The sequence below is a fragment of the Sparus aurata genome, chromosome 4, assembly GCF_900880675.1.
Source record: "Sparus aurata chromosome 4, fSpaAur1.1, whole genome shotgun sequence".
NCBI lineage: Eukaryota > Metazoa > Chordata > Actinopteri > Spariformes > Sparidae > Sparus > Sparus aurata.
In genome coordinates, this window is record NC_044190.1 from 16,799,726 (window position 1) to 16,824,158 (window position 24,433).

Genomic DNA, 24,433 nt, shown 5'->3' on the forward strand with positions numbered 1-24,433 from the left:
GATCTTGGGCCGGTTTATATTAGATCGTGATCTGAGCCGATCCCAAATGACGCGAGCGGACGGGCTGCTTCACTCCAGCCCGCAAATGTCCCTGTGTGAATAAAGAAGACGGATAATGTGGACTAAACTGTGTTCCTCCAATAGATCTTAAATTATGTTAAAGTTTGTTTACACATTTTTTTTTTTTATACACACTGAGCCTTTTTCTTCTGTGGTTCCTTTATTTGATATGAGACATTTCGGCTATTCAAACATAAAAAATGTGAATTAAAAAAAAAATATATAGGCTATATCAGGACCACAAATATTATTTGGCTCAAACTTTAAATTGATTTCGCAGACTCACCATTAGATCTTAATATTTGGATTATTACGCGCGACGTTTTAGGTGGAAAAAGATTGAAAATGTAAAACATGTGTGTGTAAAATAAAATCAAAATAATAAGTTTAGAGCATAGGCATGACAATAAAGGCATTAAAAAAAATACAAATAAAGAATTACGACAAATACTAAATGACAGATTATAAATAACACACGATCAATAAACATCTGTTTACTTTCTAAATCAAACTGTTGGTTTTATTTTAATTCTCATTTGTTATTTATCTCAAACAATTAAGCGTATGGTTTTGTTCTTTGGGCCCGCAATGCATTTTCGCCTCATTGCGCTGCTTTAACGGGTTTTTAGGGGCAAAGCTGACAGAACACGACTATCAGGCTCCAAGTCGCTTTAATAAGAGTTTTATATGGGGTCTCAGTGTCCGCTCATATGAATGCGTTTTAAATCAAATCACAGATGCACTTTTATTCAGCCGGTTAAAATAGCAGAACAAAACCGTCTTTAGAAATAAAGCTTTTTTATTCCACTGGGCTTTTTTTTTTAAAGCCGAGAGAGGGAAGGAGAGAAAGGCCGAGGGGCGCCTCCTCCGCAGCTGAGGGTGACAGTTAGTTCATGGTTAACAGGATCATGAGCGCACGGCTCAGGCCGCACACTTCTCCTGTGCGCACTGAGCTGCGGCTCCGCGCTCTGAATGAAGCCTGTGCAAAAAGAGTGATATTTAACACATCTGTTAAAGCGTTTTGATAGCAGAAATCCGTTTAAGACATTATTCCATGACGAGGGCCAGATTGAGTGTTGAGAATCCTATGAAACCCTAAAACTGATTTACATTTGAGATGCTGCGCGGCGTCTGCGACTAATGTAGATTTAACGATAAATAAAGATGATATAAATCAGTTATTCGATAAAGTTCAGTCGATTTTTATTTATGTAGTGTCACAAATCATAAACGTGCCTCACGCTTTAAATAGTGAGAAAAAAAATTGTTTTAGAAAGTTTAAAGAAAGTTTATTTTTGGCAGGGCTGAAAATAGAATAAAAGAATAATTTAGCATTTTAACGAGTATATTTTTATATCCTGAATAACAGAGAGACACTCTGAATGGATGAGAATAATGTATCTTTTTAAAAGTGCTCATTAGAAGCCCCCCTTTAATGACTGGATCCGTAAAGATTGCTCTTTAATTAGGCCGCTTGCCTCTGCCAAACAAAACAAATTGAAAGGAAAGTGGACAACATGCAAAATTGATGACCGAGCCTCTTTTGTGGCGGGGACATTGTGTGTTGCTTGCTTATGAAGTCTAATGCAATCATAAATTGCGTCCTCCGGCCAATCAGCGGGCCGGGGGATGCGGCATGAAAGCGACCCATGTGGAGAACTTTGTTGAGCCCCATTGTTGGTGCTGTCAGGCCTGAGCCGAGGGCCGGGCGGGGGCAGGCTGCTATAAAACTCCTCTCCCCAGAGTGAGGAAACCAGAGGAGTTAGCAGCCATTCACACGACTGATTCTCTCCCAGCTACCACAAGGAGTATCTCAGATTCCACACACTTGTCTTTTTTTTTTTTTTTTTTCTTCTTCACAAGCCGGGACCATGATGATCCCAAGCGTCCTCGCGCCTCCCGCCCTGTACCCGGGGCTGTACCGGCCCGCCGCCGCGCTGCCGCTCCACCAGACTCTGCCGTCCATCTTCCCGACCCACTCCAGCTTTCTAGTGGAGGACCTGCTGCGGATAAGCCACCCCGCCGCCTTCATTAACCGGACTGCCGCTTCATCGAGCGCCTCCCCGCAAACGGCCACCACCACCTTGTCCTTCAGCGGCATGCCGGAGCGCGCGATGGCCACGACCGCGATGACGCGCGAGTCGTGCTCGCCGAAAACGTCAGTGCCGAGCAGTAAGGACCCAACTTTTCTCAAGTTTGGAGTGAGCGCCATCCTCGCACCTTCACCAAAGACCGGTGAGCAGACAGACTCTACTTCTATGTTCCCACCTCCTGTCTGAGCTGACGTTTGTTCAGACTCGGTTTTTTTTCTCACTCAGGAAAGATTGTTAACATGTGTGATGTTCCTCCACAGCGTCCTTAACCCCCACGATCCACAACCTGCACTCCAAGACCTTCCCCTTCCCCTGCTTTGACGGCACCTTTCACCCCATATTCAGAACGCCTTATTTACCAGGTAAGCACATCTTTTACGCACCCCCCCCCCCCCCACCCACTCTTTGGGCTGTAGATCGTTCCCTCGTTAGCCTTTGGATTTCTGTCCCTGCTAATTGCATTTAAATGTAAAACAGTGTCAGCCCCTGTCACAGATTTTTACTTAACCAGAAAAGAAGAAATCACTGTCTTATTAATGGGGACCGCTGGCTCTGGCCCCTGCCCGGTCCCACCCACCCACCCCCTAATTAACCAATTATCCCAAATCGTCACGCTCTAAATTTGAGGCGGGGTGGCGAGTTATAGTCCCCCCTGCTTCCCATTGGGGGGCGTTTTGGCATTTCCCTCGCCCCGCGTTTTCCCACAGAGCCCGGGGGGCCACCGGGCCGCTGTGGCGGGCAACAAAGCCTTCAGCACCGTGACCAATTTTGGTCAGCTCCCACCGGGCGAACCACCCACACACCCCGGAGAGTGACTTTTACCAGGGGGGGCCAAAGGCGTGAACCAGTCATGCACTAATTTCCCTATTAGGCGCTATTGAGAGTTTTCAATATTCTCACAAGACCACATAGCGCGTCGTTGTTCCTGATTCTGCTGCGGCCACAGGGCAGCTACAGTCCGGCGGACGTCCAGTCGGCGCGGAGGAGAAGCGTCCTGCGCGGGCGGATGTTGAAGTAAAGGGAGTTAAAGCCCCAACTGCATCCAAAATGTGTCAGCTGGGGGGAAAAAAAAGTTTCTCCCCTTGGCATGCCGCGCTGCTCATAGGATAGGTTACCACTGACCTCCAATCCTCACTCTCTGTGTGCCCCTAAACGTTCCTCTATTCTGCGAGCGGGCCAATCAACGGGTTGAGATAAAGAATAATCTCTTAGAAAAGTCTATAAAGTAGCTAGTCCGTGCTTTCATTCAGGCAAATCATAATGGAGATGGAGTCTTTTCATGGGCTCAGCTGAATGCCTCAACAAAACAACTCCGGGGCCTTGAATAGCTTTTCGTGTTCATTTAATGAAAATGATTTGAAGGCACGAAGGAAAAAAAAAAAAAAAAAAAAAAAATCCCCTCCACTCCTCACTCCCCCCACCGGGCATCAGTATTCTGGTATGCAGTTGTGTTTAGTTTGAAAGTGTAAATCTCCCTTTGTTGCGATAATATATGGCCTTCGCCGCCTGTCCAGAGTCTTTTCTGCGTTAGTTCATTACTACACAATTACCGTTCACGGTTTATTAACTCCTCTATCCGCCCTCACAGGGTTCCTTAAAGGATATGCTACCTCTTTACCATACCAATGCGGTTGGGGACCGGCCAATGTGCTAATTAGTCACCTCGTGCCATTTCACTCAAAACGGAGACGTATTGCACAGCTCAAAAAAAGGGGGGGGGGGGGGGGGGGCACTTCCAATACTAACTCGTTGAAAAAGTATGGCCTTAAAGAGAAATCATTATATTAATATGGAGCCTCCCTGATGGTCTTAAGTTTGGTTTTATTAACAGAGAGATACGTTTGTTTTAGTCGTCATTGTAATTTCTTCTCTCCAGACATGTTTTCTGAGATGTGTCATAGAAAAGAAAACTTACAGGTTCTCTTCTGTTTGTTTGTTGTTGTTTTTTTAGCATCTTCATCCGTTGTTCCCATCCCCGGGACGTTTTCGTGGCCCCTGGCCGCCAGAGGCAAACCCCGCAGAGGGATGCTGAGGAGGGCGGTGTTCTCCGACGTGCAGCGCAAAGCCTTGGAGAAAATGTTCCAGAAACAGAAATACATCAGCAAGCCCGACAGAAAGAAGCTGGCCTCTAAACTGGGCCTGAAGGACTCACAGGTAATAAATAAATAAATAAATAATCAACATGTGCGTGAAACGGTCAACATGCCGTGCGTCATTTGCGCGCGAAGACCACGTTGCGACCCTTTTCACTCACCGCTCTCTTCCCTGTTCACAGGTGAAAATCTGGTTCCAGAACCGGCGGATGAAGTGGAGGAACTCCAAGGAACGGGAGCTGCTGTCGTCCGGCGGCTGCCGCGAGCAGACGCTGCCCACCAAAGCCAATCCGCACCCGGACCTGAGCGACGTGGGCAAGAAGTCCTCAGCCGACGAAGAGGAGGACGAGGAAGAAGAGTTCAGAAGAGAGAGGATGAGGGCGGCAGGCTCCAGCATCTCCTCTCCATCTCTTTCCAGCAAGCACTCGGACTTCTCAGAGTCAGACGAAGAAGAAATAACAGTATCTTAATTTATTTTTCGGAAGAAGCAAATTATAGAGATATAACCCGTGTTTTTGTTTTCATATGAGACTGTGACCACATTTGTAAGGAGCTGCCGCCCTGAGACAAGACCCCATAAATGTTCGAACAACAGAAAAAAAAATAAATAATAAAGTTTCACCAGTGTTTCACCAGCGCATGCGCACTGTACAGGATCAGCTTCTGAGACACAATTTGCTGTTTTGCACAGCTTTCTTCAATTGTACAGTATTTTGTACAATTTTGTATGGAAATTTTATGCCAAGAATATTGAGTTACTTTCACCTTGAATAGAGTTGTTTATTGAAAAAAAAAGTAGCTATTTCGTTAATAATTTATATGGATGTGTTTAAGTATGTTGTATTGTGTGCTGTATATATGTTTATTTCACACTTTTTGTACAAATACCAAATAAAATTGTAAACAATTCCAAGTCACGTGTGTGTGTTTCAGTAAAAAAAAAGAACAGTGTTTCCACAAAATTCAGTCATAAATAATCATTAATTTTATTGAATCACAATAACTTAAGACTAGTACAGTGATAGATTTAATTCTCCGAGCCCTCGGCAGACCAAACAGCACCGACCTGCTCTGATGTAAAGAGACTGTACACAAAATACTCCTTTTTCAAGTACTGTTACAAATCAGCTAGAAAAAAAGTCATCAAAATGCTGCGAGAGAATCAACTATTTACAAAGTTATGTTACATATAAAAAAAAAAAAAATGTACATAGCAAAGAAGGCTAAACATTCATTGAGTTTGTGAGTGATAAGACTGACAGACTGGTCAAAATGCTTTTTCGACGACATCCACACCCCTCAGAGCAGGCGTTAACACGAGACGAGCGGAGAATCAGTCTCTTTGTGCTTACAAGGACCGTAGCAGGAGAGCCTCTATAAAATACACAGACACACACACATGTGGACAAAGAACATGGGCGACAAATCCAAAAAGTCTTCACAAATCTGGTTTCATGCTGTACGTCTCATGGGGGGGGGGGGGGAAACAAACGCACATTCAGCTTTTGGAGATCAGGATGAATGTTGCATAGGATCAATGACAAAAACACTGAAAGCGATGCATGACCCCGCCTTTGAACGTCCCCCTTCCCTTCCCAGAAGACAAGGCTGGGAGGTTTAAAGTAAAGAAAAAGTACAATATTCTTTATTTTTTAAGCCACAGAAATGATGTCAAACCGTTTTCACGTTACCATTCAACCACAAGTACCTTTATACCTTTAACCTCGGATTAATTATATCACTATAAACAAAGCAGCATAATACACTAGTTGTCACGTAATTAGTTCGACATGTTTTGTCATGACATTTGCTCATCACGAATCACATAATCAAAACAGACTGTGAGCATGGCGACAGTACAGTCAAAAAGGATGGGGATGAGGTATAAAATCGCATCTTCCTAAACTTCCCTCACCCAATCAACCTGCAAAAACGTTCTGATTTCAAGCACCAAAACACATCTATATAATTTTTATCTTTCCTCGCTTGTGGTCCAAGTATTTACACCAGCTTCACAGCACCGGGTCACACATGCATACACCTTTAATTTTGAAACCCAGAGTACTGCTTCTCATTCACAATTCCACGGCATTGGTGTCTGATATGATGAGAAGTCGACGCCACTCCCCGAGGAGAGAGTCGACTCGGAGCCCTGTTAAAGTTTACAGCCATTTAGACAAATAAAGAAATCAGCTAATGCACATATAGTCTTTTAGAAAAGAGTAAGGCATTGTTTGTTAGAGTTCGGTCCAGCACCAAAAGAGATTTGTGCTACAACAGCCTGTTCGGGCCAGTGTGCATGGGTACATCAAGCAAGAACTTAGAAGTGGTTGAGGCGTTAACTGTGAAACAATGTGACAAGTCACGACACAAGTAAAAAAAAAAAAGGAAGAACATTATCTCAAAACACAGTAAACGTTGAAAGGATAAATCCAGCCATGGTGAATGTTGACTTTCAAGTAAGTGCCTGTTCCTGACGGGTGTGTGTGGACACAGTTCTGTGGTTGGCCAGAAAAACTTCTGCATTAAGGATGTTGTTTTGCTCTGTTTCATGTGGTAGAACAGTAGTTTCTCAGCAGTGAGGCAGGATGATTAAAAGATATGGTGAGTCTACTTAAACATTTGACTAAGGAGACGAGCTTGATTCAAGTCAACCAAAAATTCTCACCACAATCAATGTAAGAAGGTTTTGATGAACTCAAATCAAGCTCGTCTCCCTGTTTTTTGAGATGTTCGTCCCCGGACGTTGACATTGTGGTGCTGGTGTCGGAACGTTGCTACAGTGAGATATCATGGATTTGCATTTACACATTCTCATCCGTTTTGTAAATTAAGGGTTCTGAATGCAAACTAAAGTTACTTTTTTTTGTTAAGCTATAAAAATGTGACTCTGATATAGTTTGAAGTTGAATCAAATCAAATAGAACCCCTTATGAAAAAAGCTCCCTCATAATGCGGCTTTGCTCTTTTTCACCAAATCATCATCATCTAATGTGATGACTCTGTGTGCCGCCCTCGCTCATTTGACTCATATCGGGACGGTAAAACGGTGCTACATTCTCGCCTTGAACTGGCTGTGTCACAGGGGCTTGTGTCTGGAGTTTAGGATGTGAAATTAACGATCTGTCTGAGGAGTTTCTGACAAGGGAGAGCGAGCACACTGTCTTATCATTCACTTTGGCTCGATTTATCCTCCAGCAATCACACAGGAAACTCCAGCCCTAGAGGAGGAGGGAGAGCAGAAGGCTGCTGGCTGTTTGTACATCCATCCAACCAGCAGCACACTTGTCTCTTTTCAGCAGTTGGTAACTCATGAGTCTCTGATGCTCTTGAGATGAGGGGCTGTATTGCCATCTGCAGGCAGCTCAGGTGCACTGCAGCTGGTCCTACCCAGCTGGACTGTGATGAGCCTGATGAGCTTGAGCTGACTCTGCAGCTGCAGCTCAGTGGAGGACTCCTGGCTGGTGTTTAGGATGCTGATGGCTGGTGATGATGGTGACGATGAAGCCCCAGCAACAGTGACAGGCTGTGTGCTTTTATTCTGTCCGTCTGAAGTAGATGTCAGGCTCCTGACAGGGGAGCCACTGGCCACAGCGGTGAAAAACAAACAAAAAAAACAGTGCAGCGCAGTGTAGTGCAGTGCAGTGCAGTAGAATCTTTTGCTGCCCGTTTTCTGAAATGCAATTTGAACTTTTTTTTACATTTTTTTTTTATATTTGGGTTACCTGCACCCAAATTAAGGTGGCTGGATTTTGTGGCATGAAATTATACTCTCAACAAGAAGTTCTCACGGTGAGAACAGTTCTTATAAAAAGTTCCTCCTGCAAAACTGATCCCCGCGATAATTTTTAATGACATCACAAGGTCGACTCCAGCGACGAGTCCAGGATGTCGTCCTGGTGGCTGTTGCTGTTGGAGTCGCTGTCGTAGCTCTGCGGGCTCGACGATGTCGCTGCCTCCTTTAGACGCATCAGCATGTTCATCTGTTGGCAGAAACAAGTGTCAGTGTGAAATTTAAAATAACCTGTGCCCTTTAAAGACAATTTAACTTACTAACTTTCAAGCTCTGTAGCAAGCTAGCAAGCTGAGGAAGTTATGGGACGATGATTTTGATATCAATGTTGGCTTAACTGTCTATTTAAAAAAAAAAAGAAAAAAAAGGATTCTCAGTAACAGGTATAAAGCCCGGTCTTCTTCATGTGTATTTTGGCTCACCAGTGGGTCTGCATCACTGTCGCTCTGTGTCGGCTCTTTCCTGACTCCCTCTCTCGGGGCAGAGTAGCCATCGAAACCGACGTCCTCAGGGCGGAGCTGCAGCAGCGGGGGCCATTCAGCTGGAGTAGGGGTGGCTGACCACGGGTAGGTGTCAATCACCCAGGCAGCAGGGTCCTCCCACGCTGCCCTGCGACCGTACAACTACAGAGAGACACAGAATGTAAGAATGAAACATGCGAGAAGGCGCTCAGAGGCAAGTTTAGTGTTTCGGAATGGGACACGAGCGGCCTTGAGGGAGCTGTTTTTCTGTTACTGAGGTTTGGTTTGTGAGTAATTAGGGCCAATTTTGTGAGGAAAGTGGCATGGTAAAAAGGTAGCTTGTTGTCCAAAGTTTTAGAAACATATTAAGAACTAAAGATTATTAGATACGTTTTTTCCGGTGGAGCTGCAGCCTCAGTAAAAGGTAGGAAAAAAACACCCCAAATGGACTTTGTCTTCAGTGGGAAAAGGTACTTTTCTTTCCCTCGCCACTCTTCAATTAATCTTATTTTTGCCCTAATCTTGGTCTTGTCTGGTGTGTTCCTATGAAATGTTTTCCAGACAGCGGCGTTTAATAGAACGCTGCATGGAGGCACTCATTTTGCTGCTATTTCAGCCTGACTACATGTGGTTTCTCTTCTATGTTGCCGAGAGACAAATTTGTCTCGGCTCCGTCGTTCCAGCTCGCCTTCACTCCCACTCAGAGGTTACATTCTGGTAATTAGCTGCTGCCTAATTAAATCAGATGCTAATTACACGCAGATTGAGAGTACAAATTGAATCCATTTCACTTTGACGAACATAAGCCTGGTCCTCTGAGAGGGCAAATCTGAACGATTCTGTAATTACACTCACTATATTTCATGGAGGTGGATCCCTCAAACATCCCCTCAGAACTCAGAACAAGTCGCCTCATTGACATGTTTTATTGTTGCAGCTAAAAATGTTACAATCCTACACCTGTACCGCATAGAAACATGGAATATGTTGTTCTCTCACTCCATTCATTTTCATTTTCATACTGTGCAAATGGAAAGGTTTTTAAGATATCAATATAACTGCGTCTGTTACCTGAAGTCCCTCTCGTACAGCCTCCAACATGTAAGGGATGATGGAGTAATTCCAGAGGTCAGTGAACCAAACCCTGGATCCCTCAACGTCCATGGGACAGGACAAGAAGAGACGAGGTCCTACGAGCCACAGGAGAAGACAGGTAAGACCGTGATTCATTTTTTACACGCTGACATATCGTAAAAGATCAGTCTTCAACGGTACATTGTTCTCTTACCGATGGTGACATCAGAGGAGCTATGCATTTCCAGGAAGCGGTTGAGGTGGTGCCAAACCCGTGGGATCCAGTCAATGATCTTCACCAGCTCCATGTTACGCGTTCGGCTGCCAATCTCCGTCTCGATCAGCTTCCTCCTCAGATAGCGACCGAGGAAGCCTTTCACTGGCTCCATGTGGTTGGCACACAGTACCCATCTGATCAGAGAACAAACAGGTATATCAAGGCTTAGATAAACATCATTCCAGAGAAAAAAATAAAGAACTTGGAAATCTTTCAACTTATCAAGCAGTCAGGAGTGATATCAGCAGCAGTGTACCTGAAGTTGTGGTGAAGCTGCAGGTTGGGGGCAGATGATGTGGCTTGGCTCATGGTGCCGATAATGTAGGGGCTGAAGAGAGGGAGAAAAACAGGACATGCTGCGTTAAAGTAGAAGGAATGAGATAGTCTTACTCTGTTTTGCATTGTGCTGAAGGATTCTTGAAAAGCTGTTCCAACAGAGCTCTATTTTCAGTTGAAAAGTTAAAGTAAAGTGAGACATTTATTGAAAAATGTATTTATTCAACTGACCAGTGCTGGTAGTTGCAGTTGAAGACACCATTGAAGATCTCTCCCAGGGAGCTGACGTGGTGCAGGTTATCCAGAATGACCACCAGAGGGCTGTCTACCCCCGGGACACCGCTGCACTGCTCTGCCAGACCTGACAGGTACTGACGCAACTCCTACAGAGACAGAAAACAGCATTTTATATATTTTTTCATTATTGGATATCTATACAAAACCTTTCTGACCAAAAAAAAATTCCAGAGTTGGATTAACAAACCATTCAAATTAAACAATCTGCATGTGTGTGTTATGTACCTTGCTGGACTTGTGGTCCACATTGAAAGTGACAATGGCGTGCGGCGTCAGAGGTCGGCCTTCCAGCAGCAGCAGGTGTCGAGACAACTGATTGGCCAGGTAGGTCTTTCCCGTCCCGCTGGGGCCGGACAAGATAACGCGCCTGTGCTCCTTCAGCAGGGACACGTAGCGCTGCAGCATCGGCTTCGGGATCAGGGTGTCGAAAACAAGGGAGTCCACATTCTCACTGCTCACACCTGGGCACGCACGAGCACACACACACACACACACACACACACACACACAGGTCAGGATATTTAAGTATAAGCAAGCTGCATAAGCTTGATTGAAACTGTTTCAACCACTTTTAATGATGACTTTTTGGCAGTCTTTACTCTGTAAAAGATAGATGTTAAATATATAACTTCTCTCTAGAACAGACTAATCAATTGCAGTGCCGGCACCTTTTAGTTGGATGTTGATGGTGTTGCTGTCTCCCACCAGGTAGCCACAGGGCAGCAGCTCCGGTGTAAGAGCTGCGCTGGCACTGCTGGGCCGGTGGATTTCCCCAATTTTGTATCCCTCCACGCTGTCTGAGCTCAGGCCCAGCTGGCTCATCGGGTCCACATGGGTGATGTACTCCTGTCAGACAGAGAGTCTCTGCACTTAGAGGATGTTTCGTGAAGGGATACCTGCTATTATACTAGACCTAAATGATCACCGATCGTGGAAGTCATTTAAACTTAAAAAACTTAAAAGTGAAACTTTCTCCAAACAAAGTGATGCCAGACTTCCTGATTCTGTATTCTGTTCATCCCTGTTAATGTTTACCTTGAAAAGTCGTCGGACCACTCCGTCCAGGACGTCCCACTTGGTTTTACCGCTCACACCGATGCAACCAATCAGAAAATGGCGAGGACGGCCCTCCTGCGATGGAAAAACATGCTTGATTTTAGATGCCATAAGGCCTACAGTTTTGGGGTCTGAGCTATATTTTCACTGCAGGTCTCACCTCTCCCCACTTGCTGTCCTCGTCCAGGCTGACGACCATCTTCACGTGTCGCCCCTCCTTCCTCATCCCTCCCTCTCCACCGGTGTCGTCCAGCAGCATGTCTGACGGGTAGGCAGAGCAAAGTCAGACAAGGTTTCTACATGTTTTCAGTAAGAAAGCTACTTAAGCACATGTAAATTCAGTGTCTGTTTAGTAGAGGCAATTATCATTTTATTTTGTCCAAACTGACCCAAAAATGTCTGTAAAAAAATACAGTCAAAGCCTACTCAGTAGCTTGTTGAGATCTACCAGGAACTGCGTAGGCCCCGTGACATCAGCTCTGTCTTACCTAGGCTGGTCGACTCGCTGGTGGTGAGGTTGAGGCTGTGCTGGGAGAGCCCCGGCCCAGTTCCCTGGGCCTGGCTGTGTGTGTGAGGGGGAGGAGAGGATGAGATGGAGGCCTGGGAGCCCATCCTGCTGCCCTGATTCTCCACCTTCAGACGATCGTTCTCTGCTTTCAGCTTCTCGATCTCCACCTGCCAGCACGGACACAAATAAAGTTAGCTAACAAAAAAAAAAAACAGCTTTGAGGTGAATTCTTAGCAATTTGGAACTTTTATTATAGCTCCCCATTCATTTGTAAGTGTGTGTGTGTATGTTTGTGTGCTTGTATGTGCAGACCTGCATGCGGTTCATGGCCTCCCGTAGCTGATCCAGCTGATGGGCGGAGCTGAGAGCCTCCAGGCGGATATCCGTCAGTTTCATCTCCTTTTCCCGGAGCTCGCTGCGCAGCTGCATCACCATCTCCGCCTCGCTGTCCAAACACTCAGACAATCTGTAACACACACGCGTGCACACACACAGACACAGACACAGACACACACACACACACACACACACACACACACACACACACAGGACAACATGGCTTAGTGATATGATAAATTGTGATTTAAGCAGAGTTGAATACTTTTCCCTTCTGTTCTGACTGCACAATGATGAGGCCTACGTACAGCGAGTTGGAGTGTGTGTTCCTGAGCATGTGGCTGGAGGCTCCAGAGCCGTTGTGGGGAAGTTTGGGGGAGGATGGCAGCGACGAGTCCGTCATCTCCTCGATGTCTGAATGAGAAGAGGCCGATTTGGGAGATTTCTTCTTGCTGAACGCTTGCTTGAAGGAGCTTCGCAGCTGCAGGTGGACAACAGGGAAAAGACAGAGAGAGAGGGTGAGCAGACGAGGGGCACACTCCCGAAAGTACAGCTGAAGGAGGAGGAAGAGGAGTGTGCTGGGGAAAGTGGAGGAAATAGTGAGGAAAAAAAAGTGAGTCAGAGGGAGAAAGGGAATTGTGGGTAGACTGTTTTATGACTTGAGCTCAGCTCTGAATTCAAACTTAGAGTGTGTATAATGTGTTTATGTGTGTTCCAGAGAAAGGTTGAGTGTATAGCGAGTGTTTATACTTGAGCCTCATTGTTTTTGTTTTATTTATTTTTATATATGTATTATGTGTATTAGTATCTCTCTCAATATAAAGGAGACATTGTCTCAGGGAGCAGTGACCATGATGAGAATTCTTTAGGAGACAGAATTCAATATGGAATTTTGGACATCAGATGTGTGTTTTTACACAGAAAATTCGATTTCATGTATAATTCGCACTGCAATCACTCGCTAGTTGAACCATTTTTCATTTACCCAATCTTACTTAGAGGAACTCTGATGCGAAATAGAAACATCATTATTATTTTCCTAATTTTTCTTTAGACCATCTAAGACCAAAGTGTTTTCTAAGATGCTCCTTTTAAAAGATAAATCTGTAATTTCTTATGAAAATCTGTAAGAAACAATAACGATGTATAATCTGTTTGACTTCCTCATATTATTTGAGTTTGATAGAGAGATCCACCTTCAAATACTTCACACTGTTACCATCATAATTCCATAATGTTTCATGACGTTCAATTCATAATAATAATTGTCATTCACTTAGTTTGGGAGCATTGCCTAGTCATTGTTTTATTTTTTGTCTTCGTGTTTGGCCAGTCACACCAAATCCCACCGCGCAACGGTATCCCCGGACACAAGTATTTTCAGGCGGATCTTTCCTTTCAAGAGCTGACTCAAGTGTCATAAAAGCAGTTTTCAGGGAGAAGCAGTAATAAAAAGGAGAGGACAGGCACTACGGTAGCAGCAAAGGACAGGAGGTGGTCAGAGGTGAGTAACCTAGAAAAAGTGCAGGTGTTAGGCAGCTTCTTTTCTTTCAGTTCACACAGCGTACCATTCTTACCTCATAGACCTGCCACATTGAAGCGAAGCAATGGAAGACAGAGAGACAAAACAGCACATGTTCATATGGGTTTGGGTGTGTTAATGTGTTATGGAAGGACAGATTAAACTAGAGGCCCCTACAGGACTGAAGCTGATTTTATTTTACTTCCAGGCAGCTGCAACTAATGCTAAAACACAACCAACGAGAAACAGGGGGTCTTTCATGATCCATTATATACCCTCTAACACACGCAGCCCCTATACACTCCACATCACACACACCGTAGCACCTGCGTGGAGGAGCCGCCTGTGGGGTCCCATCTACACAAACTGTGACAGCTGGAAGCACATCCACACACACACACACAGGGGGGTCGTTTATTATCACTGTGACCTAGAGCAGGAAACTCGACGCGAGCTCATGTCTTTCAACAGCTACCACAAAACACCAGACCGCTCTGCCCCTAAGAATCAACATCGGGATCAGATCCTGTCAGCCACAGGCGGCTAACACAACAACGCTCACTCTACGAGACGACAGAGAGGTTAAAGAGTTGCGTACGTCATCATCGCTGATGTGTCCTCCGGTGCACAAAAAAGTCTTTCAAGAGCAAAAAAGAAAAATTGTGAATCATAGAAGGTAACAAAGAAGGTAAGATGTTTTATTGTATGATGAAAAACAGCTAATGAGTATTAGACACTAGTTCTACATGCTATATGTATGATATACCTCATAAGCATTGATTTGGTGATTTACAGGCGATTACTAAAACCAAATTTAGCCCATTTTTAACCAAAATGTATGATTTTTTATTTATTTTTTTACCTGCAAACCGCAAAATCAATTATTACTTGCTATTCAACAGAACCGCCTATGAACATCTGAAGTGTATTCACCTTCTCCCCAGTGAAAGATGCCTGAAGGGGAGAAACCCAAACATGTGACACCAGCACACACGTGGAAATGTACAAAGAGACAAAGACAAAAACAAACCACCACGGCTCCTGGCTGCCTGCTTGTTTGTAACTCATCACATATCAAATCGGAATCTTACCCAGTTCTTCTTGTTCTTCTTCTTGTTTTTTGCGTCGGCGTCCATGTTGGAGCCCACACTGGAGTGGCTCGTTGCGCTGGTGATGCTGCTGACGCTGTCAGAGGAGTGCTGCCTCCTGATGCGCAGGTCTGGCTGCTGATTCTGCTGCTGATGTTGTTGACTGCCGTTACTGCCTGCTGAGGAGAGACATGTAGATGTTTGTCATACATTAGTCTTTCATTAAATTTCATCCAGTCAGTATTTTCCACTTTTGACATGATGGAGATTTTCCTTTGAGAGCAGAAATCTGGCGCTAATTTTGATAGCGATATTTTTGTCAGAAGTTATTAAATATATGTCTGTACTTGTCCGTTCCCCTTTAGGCGTGAGCTCAGGTGTGTTGATGACTCCGTTGATGGCAGCTTGAGCCACAGCATTCTGCTTCTTCAGCAGCTCGATGGTCTTCCTCAGTTCATTCAGCTCAGAGTCCTACACAGAGACAATGACAGGAGGATCAACCCAATAAATCCACAGCAGTGACTCTGAATGTGTACTTTAATTAGTGTACAAACAGTCTGTTATAAAGCAAGGAGCTGTTTTAACCTTCTGCTCTGCCGTCAAGGTGAGACTCTTCAGTCTAATGGTCATGTTGCCCAGACTCTGTTCAAACGCTGCCACCAGGTGAGCCTGCAGGAGAAACAAACAAGTTGTGCAACTGTTAGAAAATAAACTGAAACAGGAAAATGTAAACCGAGAACTCTGTAGAGCTCAGAGGTTTTAAACACAGAACTCCATCCTCAGCCTTGGGAAAGTTCATCTTCCAGGTTGGATTGCTAATAAAATACCACCAACGTTTAAAGTTTGTTAGAGTTGTCAGAATTCCAAACAAGAATCTAAAGTGTCATGAGAATTGTGGCTAAAAGCAAATTCTACAATCCAAAAAGCAAATCAGCTGTCCTAGAAAAAAAGATCTGTCCACCACAATTCAGCCACATTTCACTAATAGCTTGGATATCAGATGACTGGCTAACAAACTGAACATGACTGAAGTTAAAACCATCCTCCAACCACTGGGTCTGAGAAAGTGCTTCAGCCTTGGGGCTTAAACCCATTATGACATTGGTCACGCAATCTTCAGAACAAAATCAGAACCAAATCCAACCAATCGAGCCAAATAAGAACTCCCTGTGATAAATGATTATCCCCTGTAGGTCAGCTTATGACATGTTCCCAAACTACAGACACAAACTACGGCCAAACCGTTAACTCATCTTTTCCAAAAACAACAAAAACCCATTCATTTATGCAAAGGCCCAACACAGACCTAAATTCATCTTCCAAAACCTCTTCTGGATACGGTTTGGGTCATTTTTATGTTCTAACTTGATTTGATGGATTTCTGGTTGAGTTTGTGTATAAAATGGACCTGGCTTTCCAGTGAATCTTCAGACTAGGTGGGAAGAATTGGGTCAAGTGAAACAATCAGAATATTTCAAAGGAGCATGTAGACCTAAAAGTTAAGCATCATGTGTCAAAAGAAGATAATAATGATAAAATGAAATTATTTAATTATTAAAATATTAAAAGAATACACACAAAATCGACTCTAAAAGCTTTACTTTTGTGTGCTGGTTTAAAGACATCAGTTGAACAAAGGTGAGCTCGGTCATCCATCACTGCATTGGGCTTAAGACCTTACACGTATAAATGATCTGCAGATGCCCGCAGGAAGCGCGTGGGAGAGCCGAGTGAAGTATTGACTGACATGTGATTCAAGTCGTGACGATTTGAGCAAAAGATGTTCTTGAATTCTCGGCCTGGAGGGCTTCGAGGTGTGCTCAGATAATTCATCATCCGCCTGCGCTGTGTAATCAAATATTGGAACAAGACCCCTCCCTTACCCTGCATCCCCCTTCATGACCCCCCCACCACAAACTGTTTGTTGTCTGTGTTTATCTGTCAACACCCGCGGCACGCCTTCTTGTATCAAGGCGTCATTAGCCGTAAATCTTCAGTCCACATCTGGGACAGTCCGTCGGCAGTGTGCTGAGACTTGACTCACTGCTGTAATCTAACACCTTTGCCATCCCTCTATATCTCTATTCCACAGTCGAACCACCAGCGTGCACTGACTCAGGCAGCAGATTACAAGCGGAGCGTGGCGAGACTTGTGCAATACAGAGGGCAGGGGGGGGCAGAAAGGATCGTGTCTGGAGACGCTTCAAGAGATCTTTCTGATGGTTCTGCCAGATGTAAAATTACACCTTCCTGGAGTAAAGTGCTCAGTGGGAGCTCATATTTGATGAGTTTCACGAAATGCACTTGCGTGTGTTTGGGAAATGTGTGCGTGCTTGCAGACGACGGAGAGCCAACTTTACAGTTGTTCTTTTGAATCTGTCTGTTGGAAACAACATATGTTTAAGTCTTCTAGTCCTGGCATATTGACAGCATGTATTTTCCTAAATCTTTGAAATAACTAAATTGTTTTCATCGTTAAAAATCACAAGAAAACTCTCTTTTAAAGAATTAAAGCCTTTGTTGTCAGGACATGGTCTTTTGAGATCTAACATTTTTTTTATCTCTACATGTTCACACATGAAATTCAAAGTCTGTAAAGGGTGAAACCTACATGTACTAACTTTGATGATCGGATGATTGCTCTAGTGCCACCATGAGATGAACATTTTGGGATTTTAGTGAAAGTCTCATACATTCAGTTTGATCAGAAGTGTTATGAGGTGAAGTGTAAGAACTTTACTTTTCATCTTAAGCTTTTTATTTGTCCAATATAACCAGTCAGTTATTTGGTACGTAATATACAGCTGAATCTATTTTCTGTGGCTTGATAAAACACCGGAAGGACACAGTATACATGTACAAATATTCAGCAGCTTTCATGCTTGTCCTTACATTGGCACTCAGCTGTGTCGTCAGGGCGGAAACCTTTTCCTGGGAAGCGTCCAGCTCCCTGCGCAGCTTGCGGATCTGAGGACGTCAAAATGAACGACATCAAAAAGCACCAAGACAAAGAGTGTACATAGCTGCTCCAACGCCAAACACACACACATATACATGCACACGCATCCAGACACAGAGAAAAAAAAACTGTAGCCACAAATGTGGGAGACTCCCAGATTGGAGCACGGATATGTTCAGGGTTAAGAGATGAAACGCAGCGGATGCATAAAAGAGCGCATACAGGTGTACACGGGTGTTCGGAGAGGAACAAGAGCCTGTTACAGGGTCACTAACAATACAGTTACATGTGTAACTAGACACGACTGTGAAAACGCCCCCATGTTCCAACAAGTTCCACCACTGCACGCAGAAAATTAAAGAGCTGAGAAAACACAGGATAGAAGTGCTGTGGGCGGGGATGAAGCTTACCTCTGACTGAGACTTCTCCTCATTCTGTCAAAACAAACATCAGAAGAAGAGAAAATCATTAGAGGACATACTGACTGAATTCTGACATGCTTTAATGAAAAAAGAAGAGCAGTTCCAGCTGCCGAAGGTCAGAACGTGCACCACGCACATGTCCCGACTCCGGTTTGATTTATTAGCTCCGAGGTGACGTGCTTTATAAACTGTGGAGGAGATTGTCTGGTGTAATATGTCTGGAAAGCAGAGATATCCTCCTGAAGGCATTTAAGATGTCTTTGTGTGTGTATGTGTGTGTGTACGGCTGTGTCTGTGTGTATCTATGAGTGTGCTGGAAAGCGAGAGCTCCATTGTCTCCATATGGTGCACACCGAACAATAGTAAGGAAAGACAGGTAGGGAAATACTTACAGAGCAAAGGCAGGCAAAACAATCGCTCGCACGAACACTACACACCCTGCCGTTGCTGCTGCGCTTCACCAAAACAGTGAAACATGCAACACCCACATTTACATGTAAACAGGCTGCACTGAAAATACTTTTCAGAGGTTTTTTTCTTAACGTGACTAGAGACGTTTTTTAGAGCAAGTTTGTAGTGATTGGTCAGCTGACTGCAGCTGATTTACAGACTCAACGTGGCTCATTTGTAACTCACAGCCTTTAATGTACATCACTTCAGTTTTCCACAAAATCGTGAAATAATCTGTCGAAATCATTAGAAAGTAATCTCTAAATACAGATGTCTGCATATGAATGCAGAGCCTGTAAGCAAGTGACACAATTTTGGTATCTGAAGCATTTTGGTTTCCACTTGTAATCTGAGTGGTACTGACCAATCACGTTTGAGCAAGTTTTGGTTACATGCAGGTAAATGGTCCATGTGGAGAGCCAGCGAAAGAAGGTGGAACGCATTGGCCAGAATATTCTGACAATGATCAATGTTTTGATCAGCTTTTAAGAAAGTATCTGTATTCATATGCAGATATCTGTCCATAGACGTCGGCTGAAATGTCGTCCCACATCCACTCTGGTGTCTCAAGTTGCTAACTGGAGTATAAACAATGACCGAGGAAATCTTGACCATGATATCAGTTATCCAGATATCCGCAGGCTACACTCAAAGCCCTGAAACACTGGCCGCTGTCCCAGGATGTTAAATCATCGACACATGAGAGCCGATGGGTTGATTTTATTAAACAAAAATGTAATACCTTGAAGGCTATCCATTAGTTTCAGCTGTACACTCTTTAATGAGGTTTTGTTCTTGGTCGTGCTTCTTATCTCAAAAACTTGCAAAGGGATTTAGACCAGACTTGGAGGTATATTAGGTCTTGGGACCACGAGCAAGTGTTTGGATTTGTTTGCATTTCCAGGATATTTTTGCAACATTTTCATTATTAACCTTCTGCACCTTCTGCACTGTTATTCAAAAACATTTGATTGTGCCATCTTCCTGGACATAAGGGCTCGACGGGTGTTAATCATAATGAATAATCTTTCACGATTAAGGCTTGTGGGAGGCCTGGGCGCTGCAGCTGCGCTGTGACAGAAGCAACAAAGCAGAGTGGCTGATAATAAATGATTTTCCATGTGGTTCCACCTTCCGTCCACTAAGCACTAAAACAGGTTTCAGCAGCCTAATGTGTCTGTGCATGTACAGTGGTGTGTACATACATGTGTTCTGTGCCATGAGTAAATGGTTTACAAAGTGGAATCTGTCCACACATGGTCTATACACCCAAACAGAGCTGTCAGTCACACACACATGACCGGCTGATCCTAGATACACAAACGCTGCAGCCTGTCTGTCTTGGAAACGCAGACAAAACACAGAGATCTCACTTTGATGCAAAATCCTGGACCAGCTCAAACAAAAACAATCCCATGAGCTTTCAACATCGTGGCAGCAGAGCAAAAGTTTTACATGCCGATTTGGTGGAAATACTAGAAATAACTTAAAATAAACAGAAGAAAACCATTCGGAGGAAAACCAAGTTGAGGAAAATTTACTTAATTAGCAGCACTAAAAAAAAAAATCATGCTGTGGGTGTGGAATCTCTTGTGTAATTTTATATTTGATTAAAAAAAATGTAAGAAAGCAGAATGAGGTTCCCCCGAACTACAGTCCTACTCATCCCTACCGTTTGCTGCCAGGACGTGACGGTGCCCGTCAGGGATAAAGTCGCCATCATTTTGCCTCCACTCTCTTCCCCCCTCTGAATTCAAACTGGTGACTCTCACCCTCAAACCACCAGCCAGTGCTGAGCTGGTGTCTGCTGTCTGAGAGTTTCTCTGCTTACACCTGCCCAGGTGAGTAAACCAGCCCACAGAGGGAGGAGGAGCTACACCGTGAACACTGGGCTCTGATTGGCCACCGTGTATACATGTGAGCTGTCCCAGTGTATTTGTGTAACCACTGCCATAGCTTTTTCTCACAGGGTGTTTGAGTCAGATCTCTGGATGGATTAGAGGGTAAATGTGTAACAGCGTATTTGCCAACACAAATGCTCGATATTGATAAATCCACAGGCAAAAGGCATACACTGGCTGCTCTTGTTTCAACATGAATTTTGGAGCTGCTTTGCGAGGATTTGCTCAAATGAGATGCACCAATTTAGATGGCAGAGGAGAAAAGACTGTTGATTACACAGCAATTTTATAGGGTTGTTTTCTCAACAATAATTATCCAGAGCTGTTTTTTCTCTCTCAGAGTCGACTAATAAAGCACATAGTAATGCTTAACTAAATGTGGGAAATCCCATAAACATTCTTCATGATTGTTTTTTGGCCTTTATTACACAGTTTACAGTGGAGAATGACAGGCGAAACAGGGATTTGGCCGGAACCGAGCTGACAATGTGTTTGGCATGTACCCTACTCAGAGGGCCACCGCAGAGACCTGAGAAACATTTTGATCCCTTAAATTTGGTAATTATAGGGTTGCGAACGAGATTTGTCCTGAGCGAGATATTTCACAGTTGACGGATAAAGCTGTCAGTGCTCTCTAGTGGAGCAGCTGTGTAATGGTGAGAGAAAATGTACAAAAAAAAGTGTGTATAACAAATGCTTCCGCACTGTATGATGGACACAAGGATCCAAAAAGAATTCATATGATATCCAGCCTGAATTAGCTTTTGATGTTTTGTGTACTTACTGTGGAGTAGATTGAAGACGTGCTGGAGACCAGAGACAGGGATGATCCATGAACTAAAGAGACAACAAAACAAGAAGGAAAAGTGGGGATTAGAGCGTACATCTGTACACAAACAGACCCCCCACAGTCTCCCAATAGAAGCCACCCACCCCGCTCCAACCTTGCCCACCCATCACCCTTCCTATCAGTGTTCCCATTTCCCCCAGTCCGCCTCCTCCTGAACATAAAGGCGCAGCCTCTGCACTCATAAAGATAAAACTCCTACACATTACAGTAAGGCTGTGGTGTAACTAATGACAGCCTGAGCATTACTCTGCTAATGACTCAGCCACTAATCACACATCAGAGGCCGGGACACAACGCCAGCACTGTTTCCTGCCTGAGAGCAGATCAGAAAGGATCAGCAGCGTGATGTCATCAACCACACAGCGAGGCTGGGCTGATCCCAGCAGATTCATTCATTCCCCTCAGACTTTAGTGCACTGGGGACTTTTATCTGACCTGGGTCTAGACAGCGAGTTGTGCCGAAGCCACATGAAAGGAGAACATTGATTTAGATTCAGTGCTGTCTGGTTCAGATCTAATCAATCAGTCTGAGCAGGTCATTTGTGAAAAGATCTTTCAAAGTGTACTCCTCATTGGTTTGACCTGAACTGGCAAGAGCTGCAACAGTTCCTTGATTAAATGTCTAGTCAAAGTTTCAGCTTCTCCAATGAGATTTCTATGTCATATGACAGTTAACAGAATGTGTTTGGGTCGTTTGATACCTTTGAGGTGTGTGACACTATAAAAGTTGCACAATCGAAAGAAAGAAAGAATCACAATGAGGCTTTTAACGTGACATATTTGTTGAGTGATTACTTCATTTAATTCTTGTGGGAGCTGACAATATGTTCTCTGTGTGATCCTGTTAGATATTATAACCAAACAGGTATGGGCTTGTAATTGCTTAATATGAGGCTTTATGGATTCACAGTTACTGGTTGATGTTGGTGTTGATTTTGTTATAAATGTGATTGTGATATCCAGTTCATGCAGGATGAAAATACCGGAGTTACTCTAAGGTAGAGTCTTGACGACCAACATTTCTGATGATTTCTTATTTTAAACTCTTTAACACCTTTTATTGATCTCACATTTGTACATGCTGCTGTTTGTGCTCACATTCAGAACCTTTTTGTCATTTTAACCTCAGTTAATTATAACTTACTTGGATAATGAAAACACTTTTATGTAGTGAAAATTTCTGCAAAACAATTGTAGAACACTGATTTGTGAAGAACTCGACCGGCAAAATGACCAGAGTTGTTTTCATCCACAGTTATGCAGATATTGCAATGTATTGCATTTAAAAAAAATGCTTTGCTTCTTTTCGGTAACTATAATGCCTTAATCATGGATGAGTTTTTTCTAGTGATATAAAATGTTTTCTCTCCTGTGTTTAGGGCTTGAGAACCGGAGAACCTGGATGATCTTTCACAGTTCCATATTTACTTATTTTTTATTATTATAGCTTATTTTCTTTTAGTTTTTTTTCCCATAGGTGTCACAAATAAAACAATTCTCCTTGAAGATTATATTTTAACATGTTTCTCAAGTCATAAACACACGAGAGAAAACAATTTAGATCAGACTCCAAAAATGGATCATTAAAAAAAGAAAATAACCAACCATGCTGACTGTGCAGAAAAGGGAGCAGAAAGATAATGGTTTCTTCAGACATGAAAAGAGGTGAGTGTATATAAAGATGAGTGGGAGGGTTTGGGTGGAGGCGATGAAGTGAGAGTGTGTCGTGGTGTTGGGTCAAAGTGTTGGGTGGATGATGTGACTTTTGTCTTGTCAATCTAACAACGGTCAGGTAACTCTACACCTCAGCAACATACACATGCGCACACACACAAACCACATGTCCTCGCAAACCTACACACTGCAATCTAACACACACACAAAGAGAGAGAAAGTTATGTTGGAGGATTCCAGTGTGTCATCGAGTCTCTCTCACGCCTCTCACTGTGATCCCTGTAATTATCTCCTCTTCTGAAAGGGAAGACAGACTCACGGAGCTGGGAAAAAACAGTGAGACAGATGTGCTACAGGGGGGCACAGTAATAATAAGTTTGTGTCAGCGTTATTGTGCATGTGCACATTAAGTGTGTGCTAGTGGTACATTTGTATTATAGCTTCACAATACCAGGAAGAGCTGGTAGAGCTGATGATTGACAACTGTCTCCTTCACAGGCAAGTGAACCCTATCATACATGATTAGACCAACACGCTGCTCAAGGGGGTGCAAAAATGTATTGCCTAATTTGAAAGGAAGCATCTAGATCAGTGGTTCCCAACCTGGGGTCCGGGCCCCCCCTAGGGGGGCGCCAGAGATCGAAGGGGGTGCGCACAATTTTTTCTGCTCTCAGGTTGTGAGGTTACCAATGGTATATTTGTGCAACCCTCTGAGGTCGATTGACGCAGCGGCACGTCAAAATCACATGACCAATTTAAGATGATGTAGCAGCGAGACGGAGCCTCAGTGAGTCTCGGTCTGACTTATGTGTTGGAGCGGACTTCAATACTGCGGACTATATACTATATGTATCGTGATGATAGGCCAAGTAAATCCGGACTTATGATAAATTATGTACCGCACGCTTTTTCACTAATGTTGCCGTCACGTTTGCTGCGCGTTTAGTACAGGAAGAAACGATAAAAACGGGCTTCTCTCACGAAAGTGTCCACAAGCAGGAGGTGTTTGCAAGCAAAAAAACACGTTCCTATTGGTGGAAAAAGGCACCACACCAGCCAATCACAAAATTACATGGCAAAACACGTGATTTGGTTGCTGAGGAACAGGGGTTAACAGTGATTTTAAGTCCATTGTGTTAATACAGTGTGTCAAAATGAAAAAATAACTGTACAGTCACACACGTGAGGTTGTGCTGAAAATAATGACACCAAACACGGCAAGGTAAATAGTTTTTAAGGTGAA

The 24,433-nt window shown here is 43.8% G+C and overlaps 2 protein-coding genes across 14 annotated transcripts in view; one reads left to right on the plus strand and one right to left on the minus strand.

Annotated features, from left to right (window-relative positions):
• Nucleotides 1-1,931: 1,931 nt before the first annotated feature.
• Nucleotides 1,932-5,159, plus strand: dbx1a (developing brain homeobox 1a). The gene is made up of 4 exons (XM_030413792.1): nucleotides 1,932-2,295; nucleotides 2,414-2,515; nucleotides 4,105-4,307; nucleotides 4,429-5,159. The coding sequence occupies exons 1-4, from the start codon at nucleotides 1,932-1,934 to the stop codon at nucleotides 4,714-4,716; spliced, it is 957 nt and encodes a 318-aa protein (XP_030269652.1). The 3' UTR covers nucleotides 4,717-5,159.
• A 49-nt stretch (nucleotides 5,160-5,208) lies between these two features.
• nav2a (neuron navigator 2a) overlaps nucleotides 5,209-24,433 on the minus strand; it is a 224,772-nt gene continuing 205,547 nt past the window's right edge. For 7 of the 13 annotated variants that reach the window (XM_030413783.1, XM_030413781.1, XM_030413775.1 and 4 more), the window contains 20 exons: nucleotides 21,451-21,503; nucleotides 18,304-18,327; nucleotides 17,827-17,901; nucleotides 15,520-15,603; nucleotides 15,282-15,405; nucleotides 14,938-15,113; nucleotides 14,780-14,800; nucleotides 12,633-12,805; nucleotides 12,301-12,454; nucleotides 11,969-12,155; nucleotides 11,641-11,741; nucleotides 11,460-11,555; nucleotides 11,093-11,270; nucleotides 10,650-10,885; nucleotides 10,359-10,510; nucleotides 10,108-10,179; nucleotides 9,789-9,985; nucleotides 9,572-9,690; nucleotides 8,462-8,662; nucleotides 5,209-8,229 (listed from right to left, as the gene is read on the minus strand). In XM_030413783.1, coding sequence (XP_030269643.1) covers nucleotides 8,104-8,229; nucleotides 8,462-8,662; nucleotides 9,572-9,690; nucleotides 9,789-9,985; nucleotides 10,108-10,179; nucleotides 10,359-10,510; nucleotides 10,650-10,885; nucleotides 11,093-11,270; nucleotides 11,460-11,555; nucleotides 11,641-11,741; nucleotides 11,969-12,155; nucleotides 12,301-12,454; nucleotides 12,633-12,805; nucleotides 14,780-14,800; nucleotides 14,938-15,113; nucleotides 15,282-15,405; nucleotides 15,520-15,603; nucleotides 17,827-17,901; nucleotides 18,304-18,327; nucleotides 21,451-21,503 — 2,549 coding nt within the window. In that variant the 3' untranslated portion in view covers nucleotides 5,209-8,103. Of the gene's footprint in view, nucleotides 8,230-8,461; nucleotides 8,663-9,571; nucleotides 9,691-9,788; nucleotides 9,986-10,107; nucleotides 10,180-10,358; nucleotides 10,511-10,649; nucleotides 10,886-11,092; nucleotides 11,271-11,459; nucleotides 11,556-11,640; nucleotides 11,742-11,968; nucleotides 12,156-12,300; nucleotides 12,455-12,632; nucleotides 12,806-13,901; nucleotides 13,911-14,779; nucleotides 14,801-14,937; nucleotides 15,114-15,281; nucleotides 15,406-15,519; nucleotides 15,604-17,826; nucleotides 17,902-18,303; nucleotides 18,328-21,450; nucleotides 21,504-24,433 lie in introns of all 13 variants that reach the window. The other 6 variants (XM_030413787.1, XM_030413788.1, XM_030413780.1 and 3 more) reach the window with 4 other exon arrangements.